Source organism: Ipomoea nil, unplaced genomic scaffold (genome assembly GCF_001879475.1).
Source record: "Ipomoea nil cultivar Tokyo-kokei standard unplaced genomic scaffold, Asagao_1.1 scaffold0943, whole genome shotgun sequence".
NCBI classification, from domain to species: Eukaryota; Viridiplantae; Streptophyta; class Magnoliopsida; order Solanales; family Convolvulaceae; genus Ipomoea; species Ipomoea nil.
Genome location: NW_017617371.1, coordinates 67 through 7,777, shown reverse-complemented (window position 1 = coordinate 7,777; position 7,711 = coordinate 67). Strand labels below are relative to the sequence as shown.

The window sequence follows — 7,711 nt, the reverse complement described above, 5'->3', positions numbered from 1 at the left end:
AATTCAATTTGGGCTGTTGATTTGGATTGCATCTATGCCTGTAACTTATCTGCATTTTTTACCTGATGAAGCTGTTTTATTAGATCCGCAATCTATGTTAGATTATGTGTATTATGTATATATTATGTTAGATTATGTGTATTATGTATATACTAGTAGGTGCACCCGCGCGATGCGCGGCTATATATATATTATGATATATATACAGTATAATATAATTAGATGAACCAATATATAGTTTGAATGCCTAATAGTATGATATATATACAGTATAGAATATAGTTATTATCTGAATACAGTGTGAAATGAAAAGTTGTGATTTTATTAGACATTGATGAAAATAGTAATTTTATTATACATTAAGGGACTCTACCTATATAGTACATAACAGTATGAGGTATAATATAATAAGAATAAGAAACATAATAAGAAACGTATTATTGAAAGAAATTGTTAATTGTTATTATACATTATTGAAAACTTCTTTGTACACAACATTTTTAGTCTTACTAAGATATGGTACACTTTCACCGCAAATCAAAATTTTCAAACCCCTGGGGTCACTAACTCTTGAAACAGCTACGTATAGTTGTCCATGGTTAAAGACCGGTTTTTTCAACAACAATCCAACTTTAGCAAGCGTTTGTCCTTGACTTTTGTTGATTGTCATAGCATAGGATAGCATCAAGGGAAATTGCTTTCGTTGAAATTTGAAAGGCAATCTAGTATCTGACGGTGTAAGAGACATTCTAGGAATCAATACTCTAGTTCCTGCATTTGTACCGCACATGATTTGGCCTTCCAACACATGGTCACCCAACCTTGTAACAATCAACCTTGTACCGTTGCATAATCCTAATGTGTGATCAATATTTCTCAACAGCATAACAGGTGATCCAACTTTCAATGTCAAAGCATGATTTGTTACTCCAGAACATCTCAAGGCATTCAGGAATTCCGGAGTGTGCAAATCCGCTAACATGTCCACATTGGCATCTGACTTACACACAGAATCACAACTCAGGTATGTCTTACCCTCAGAAGGATTATGGTCATTCATGTATTGGTTAACGGCATCTACCACATCCAATGTTGGAGCTAAAATTGCACTATGATTAAGATATGACAAATCGGCAATTCCCATTCGGAAATTGGGGAAAGTGCTATCAACGATTGTAGCAATAGGGTCATCTTCACACTTTAACAACAAATCTTCTGGAATAGTAATCTCTGATTCCCCCTCAAGTTGACACCCAATAATTCCGTCACCTATATTAGCTATCCATTTTGCAAATTCCTCGATCTCCTTGCACTCGGATATAGATTCAACAGTTTTCAAGCGTAGATTCTTAGTTAGCCTCAGGACTTTACAGGATTGCCATAGATAGGATGAGCTAATGCTCGCTCGAACTATATCCGGTCTAGTACCCTTTGGAATGACTGGTAGAATTTGCCTGAAATCGCCACCCAGAACAACTGTTTTACCACCGAATGTCATATCAGAACTCCTTGGATTTACTAACCGCATCAAATCCCGCAAAGTTCGATCCAATGCTTCAAAGCAGAATTTATGCATCATTGGGGCTTCGTCCCATATTATCATCTTTGTTTGCACAAGAAGTTCCGCCAGTTCACTGTCGTTCCGTATGTTGCATGTGGAATCTTCATTAACAGATATCGGTATAGCAAACCGGGAATGTGCCGTACGGCCACCAGGTAATAACAGCGAAGCTATGCCGCTAGAAGCAACATTTAAAACTATTTGACTCTTAGACCTTAATGCGGAAGAAAGTGCTCGCCACAAGAAAGTCTTACCTGTCCCTCCATAACCCGAAACGAAGAATAACCCACCTTCCTGGCGATCCACGTCAGTTAAAACTTCATTGTATATTGCCTTTTGTTCGTCTGTTAACTGCCTTACCAATTCTTGATTCTCTTTCTCCTGTTCCCCACGATCGTATGCTAATTCTTCTTGAATCAACCTATTTGCAATAATATGGAACGCACCAAAATTGGCCGTTGGCATCTCAGGATAGTCCTTCAAACTCTTACCATGATTAGATAATAGGTTCTCAATCTGAACTAAAGCAAAGTTCATTTTGTGGGAATCGGTCAACACAAAATCTGCATAAAAATATATAAAAATTTGTTGTTATAACCAAAATACTTTAAACTTGACTTAATACTCTTAAAAAAAATGTACGATTACCTCTGTTCTGCAGTTGTGAACGGATTTTGTATTGGGCATCGTCTGATAGATGTTGCCAAACGGCATGCCAAACTATTTCCGGTTTCCCCATGCAACTGCTCATTAGTAATGTCACGAACAATCTCCTCAATTGATCAGCTGACGCCCAACTACTGGCTTCATCTATTGCATCAACATATTCGTTGTCATCATCAACTAAACCCCTTGCATAACACGCATCTCGAAATGAGTCATATTGGACTCCATTTACAGTCCTAATATCTTCGTAACTTTTAGGGCCGCGTACTTTGTTCAACAAACACCTCAAATAGAAGATTTCACCAGTAGCTGGAGGGACATAGAATATACGTCCTATGGAGAACCCTTTCTTTCGTGGCTGCCATTTTCTAAGGTCTTTCTTCCAAAGGAATCTTGTTGGCATCTCAACATAAGTAAGCTCTCTGGCATTGGGGTATGTTTTATTAGCTTCGAACCATTCTAAGAACATGCTCTGTGCTATCGTAGGTCTATTCACAATGTTCTCAACTGCATCATCATCTGCAAATATCACACTCTGTTGATTAGGAAGGTGAAAGCTTAACCTCTCTACCGAAGGCGCACGAAGTTGTATATCAAAACCAAATAGACGCCAGACAGCTTCACACGGGGATATGTACCTACAGTCATAGTACATATTTATCTCATCTACTGCTTTGCCATTCTCGTCATCATTGCCTATTTTGTAAAATTCGGCTGTTACTCGATCATGACCCTTGTTAACATACTTGAACAGGTACTTTATTGACCTTGATTGGTTGCACCACTCGACATTTATATGAGCCTTGTACTTGAGCAATAAATATCTATTGTGCGGTACCACATACCTGTTGTCCAAGGCGATCCCGTTCTTTGTAACTACACTGCCATTGTCTCTCCTTCTATATACCGGGTAACCATCGTCATCAAACGTAGAACTATCAACAAATCTCTTAGGAAAATGTTTAGAGCATCGTGCATTTACCATGCAAGGAGAATTTGTCCTGGCTTTTCCACATGGACCATGCATCATAAATTCCTCTACCGCCTGGTAATACTCAGCCTCTTTCTTTTCATCGGGAATCTCTGCTGAAATTATGTTGTCTAGAGTGAGAACTTGCCTAACTTCTTTACTTTTCTCCAGAAAAAGCAATATATGAGCATGCGGAAGACCTCGCTTTTGAAACTCAATTGTATATATGACTGTAACAACATACAAATAAACATAATAAGGTTAAGCAATTACATAAAATTTATTTAGATTAATTGATTTAAAATAAAATAACAAAATATTACCTCCGGCAACAGGGCCAAATAGTTGATTCTTTCGACAATCAGCTATCAAAGCATCCAACTTAATCTTAAATAAGCGGCAAATTATGTCCGGCCGGTCTTCTGGCTTCAACCTTTGATCTTTTAAAAAGCGTTGCACCTCAGGCCACTTCGGATTGCATGTAAAGGTTATAAATAAATCTGGGTATCCAATCCATCTACATATTGCCATTGCATCTTGGTAGTTTTGTATCATATATCTAGCACCACCAGTAAAACTCGAAGGTAGTATTATTCTACGACCTTGGGCTGCAGGGCTTAAATCACCCCTCGTCAAAGCATCAGTTAATCCACTGTAACTCTCACACCTTAGGCTTTTTTGGTGTGTCCTTATATAAATTAGCCTTCCAGACTCAACCATTGTGTAGCCATCTACAACGAATTGTTGGAACAACCGCTTTGCAAATAATATGGTACTTGGAGCTGACTGTCTAGATTGTATGCGGTAGCAAAAAAACTCCCTGGGGCTAATCCTTTGTCTACCACCAGAAGAGCGCCTGCCGACTACGTCGGCGAATGCAATGTCCTCCCGATAACCATCTTCGCCATATGGAAACAGAATAGGGTATTGCAGTGGTAAGTATGAAGGATTTAATTCAGTAATCCTCTGTAGTTGGCCACCCTTCGATTGAACAATAATATCACGCTCTTCAATACTGGTATCCAGATCGCCAACGATTAAAGCTGCTACTTCAGACACTTGAGGCACATTATATGTCCTAGCATCTCTAGTTCGTTTTCCCAACAACTTTATTTTTACTTCGGCGCATGGATTAATATCCAACTCAGACATAGCCATGCGAAAAGACTTAACCAAGACATTATTTTCATCCAGGTCTTTCTGAATGACATTCACTATTTCTACATGAATGTCATCTTGGTCACCAATACCCCTACAACAACATATACTTGGAATTGATATTTATTTAGATAAAAAATAGTATTCAAATGTGTAATTACGGAAACTTCTTTACCTCACAGCATTTATACGGTTGTTCCTTTCATTTGCCGTGTCGTATATGTATAACTGGGCAAAATGAGGTTCTTTGCCTTGTTCTGGAAGTAAAGTGCCCATTAGGTGGTAGTTTTGACCACTTAATCGAAAAATTGGAGGTGCTCCACCCTTGTTCACGTTCTTGTCAATTTTTCCACCCATGGATGTGAAACAGAACATGTTGTTGTAGGTCCTAATGTTGTGTAAAAATTCTTTTGATAATTCGTCATTGCCGAAAAAGAGATCAAATATACCTTTTGGTGGCAACTTATTATCCGGCAATTTGATCTTCCCATTGTTGCAACACAACATAAACAGTGGCGATGCTTTTGTTGACAAATTCTTCTTCCTTTCTTCAAACCAAAACATAGCCCCACAATGTACGCACTGATTTGTTGCATCGCCAAAATCGCAGTATTGACCTGAAACCAAATATATACAAATTTAACTACTGATTTATATTTGCTGTATATATAAAACAAACAAACATACACACCATTTTGTGGACCAGAGGATGTCCCAATTCCCGAGGTCTGCCGTACAGCGTCACCCGATAAATTTGCATCTGAAATTAAAAAACATTTAAAAATTATTTTTAATATTGAAAGACTGACCGTATGTACTTTACTTATATTTGTTTGAAACACCAGAGGGTAGTATTTTAGTACCAGCTATGTTTTGATTTGAGACATCGCTCACCGCATTGTTACTTTCATCTTCAAAGGCAGGTAGCAAGTCTCTGGTTGTTACCTGGTCTTCGACAATTGCATATTTATCTAATGGTTTACGAATTGCAAATTCATCTCCTATTTGTGTATTGGATTGCCGTACTGTACACATACATAATATTAGACCAATTTAAAGAATAACAATATTTAAAGTGACCAAAAATTGAAACCACTACATTTTATGGTACTGTAAAAAAAATAATTTGGTAGCACGTAGTAACATAAAAAGGAAAGAATTCTTAATAATATAAATTAAATACACCTAACATTATAACTTATGGTAACCTAGAATATGAAATAGTAATTTAACTGTATAAGTATTATTATATTTTAGTGGAAAAATCACATGGTAGACCATGGTCCACAATAATATGTTCAACATTAATAGAAATAAAAGAGAAAAAAGTGTATTTCACTAAGTAGAATCTATGGAATTAATTACACATATCAAAACAAATGAAACTATTTTAACAAAAAATTAGAAATTGAGATTCCAAAATAAATCATATATCACCCAAAAATCCACACATACTTATATGTACCATGAGTTACATTATAATTAAATTCACAATGAGTCTATAGCAATTCAGATTAGTGCATTTACCGGTAGTGATGTTACTCAATGGTGTGATATATTCAGAGAAAACATCCTCGCTGGGGATTTGTGTAAGGATTAGCTGTCATACGTTGGTCTTGATCTTGAGCAGTATTATTCGTACAAGATGAGCCACCGAAATGATTTGCTGTGATTTAAAATATACCATCAAATTAAGAACTAATTCCAATAATTATAACTCGAAACAATTCAGTACACATAACCAAATAAAAAATCACTTGCACAACTTTAATACGTAATTGAATATAATTATGTAGACGATGGTCCACATTCTAACTTAAATACAATTCAAGCACGACAAAAACTATATATGACTAAGTACAATGTAATCAATTAATTACATCTAATCAATTAATTACAAATTGATATTAAACATGAATTACATTATAATTATACCATTTAATTTTACAAAAAGCTTCGAACAAATAACAGTATAACGATATTTAAATTAACAATGAATATATAAAAAGGATAGAATTCTTACTATTATAAATTAAATACACGTAACATTATAGTTTATGCTAACCTAGAATATGAAATAGTAATGTAACTGTAAAAACATTATTATATTTTAGTGGAAAAATCACATGGTAGACCATGGTCCACAATAATATGTGCACTGTAAATAAATAGAAATAAAAGAGAAAAGAGTGTAACTCACTAACTAAAATCTATTTAATTAATTACACATATCAAAACAAATTTAACTATTTCAACAAAAAATTAAAAATTTATTTTTAAAAAATAAATCATATATAAGGCAAAAAATAGTGAGATTACAATTCCACACATACTTATATGTACCATGAGTTACATTATAATTAAATTCACAATGATTGTATAGCAATTCAACACCGGCCATTTACGGTAGTGATGTTAACTCGATGGTGTGATATATTCAGAGAAACATCCTCGGTGGGAATTGTGTAAGGATTAGCTGTCGTACGTTGGTCTTGATCTTGAGCAGCATTATTCATAAAAGATGAGTAACCGAAATGATTTGATGTGATTTAAAATATACCATTAACTTAAGAATTAATTCCAATAATTATAACTCGAAACAATTCAATACACATCACAAAAAAAAAAAAAAAAAAAAAAAAAAAATTCAATTGCACAACTTTAATACGTAAACGAATAGAATTATGTACACAATGATCCACATTCTAACTTAAATACAATAGCCAATGTAAAACTATATATGATTAAGTAAAATGTAATCAATTAATTACACCTAATCAATTAATTACAAATTGATATTAAACATGAATTACATTATAATTATACTATTTAATTTTACAAACAGCTTCGAACAAATTAATAATATAAGGATATTTAAATTAACAATGAATGTATATCAATTCATATATTGGATTTACCATTACTGATGGTACTGAATGGTGTGATATCTGGAGAGAAAACAACATCCAAAGGATTTTTGGCAGGATGATTTGGCGTATGTTGCTCCTTAACTTGACCAGCATTATTCATTAATGATGATTTGAAAAAACTATTTGCTGTATGAAAAAAAAAATTAAAAGAGGATAAAAACAACAGTAAGTAGAACAGTTAACATTTTTTAAATTAATCACACATAATGCTATTCATTACGCTAGCTTATGATTGTAAATTGTAATTGTTTTAAATAAGACTTACATAATAAGTGAGTGACTTATAAATAAGGTTTTATAAATTACAACGATGCTATATCAATTGAACTTAGTGGATTACCGTTAGTCACGTTACTCAAGGGTGTGATGTTTGAGACAAACCCCCTCCAAGAGGAATCGGGCAGGATTTCTTGTCGGAGACTGTTG

General features: G+C 34.5%; 1 protein-coding gene across 1 annotated transcript; it reads right to left on the bottom strand.

Moving 5' to 3' along the window:
* Positions 1–359: 359 nt before the first annotated feature.
* Positions 360–7,385, bottom strand: LOC109179674. Its single transcript, XM_019329161.1, has 8 exons — positions 7,274–7,385; positions 5,219–5,380; positions 5,047–5,115; positions 4,531–4,972; positions 3,521–4,449; positions 2,210–3,427; positions 553–2,124; positions 360–373 (listed from the first exon to the last, which is right to left on the bottom strand). Exons 1-8 carry the CDS (start codon positions 7,383–7,385, stop codon positions 360–362), a joined length of 4,518 nt encoding a protein of 1,505 aa, XP_019184706.1.
* Between the last annotated feature and the right edge of the window lie 326 nt (positions 7,386–7,711).

Coding starts and splice junctions, on each gene's coding strand:
- LOC109179674 (XM_019329161.1), bottom strand. CDS start 7,385: ATGAATAATGCTGGTCAAGTTAAGGAGCAACATACGCCAAATCATCCT. Junction 5,381..7,273: donor ATTCAGTACCATCAGTAATG/GTAAATCCAATA, acceptor GTATGTGTACAG/TACGGCAATCCAATACACAA. Junction 4,973..5,046: donor ATCCTCTGGTCCACAAAATG/GTGTGTATGTTT, acceptor ATTTGGTTTCAG/GTCAATACTGCGATTTTGGC.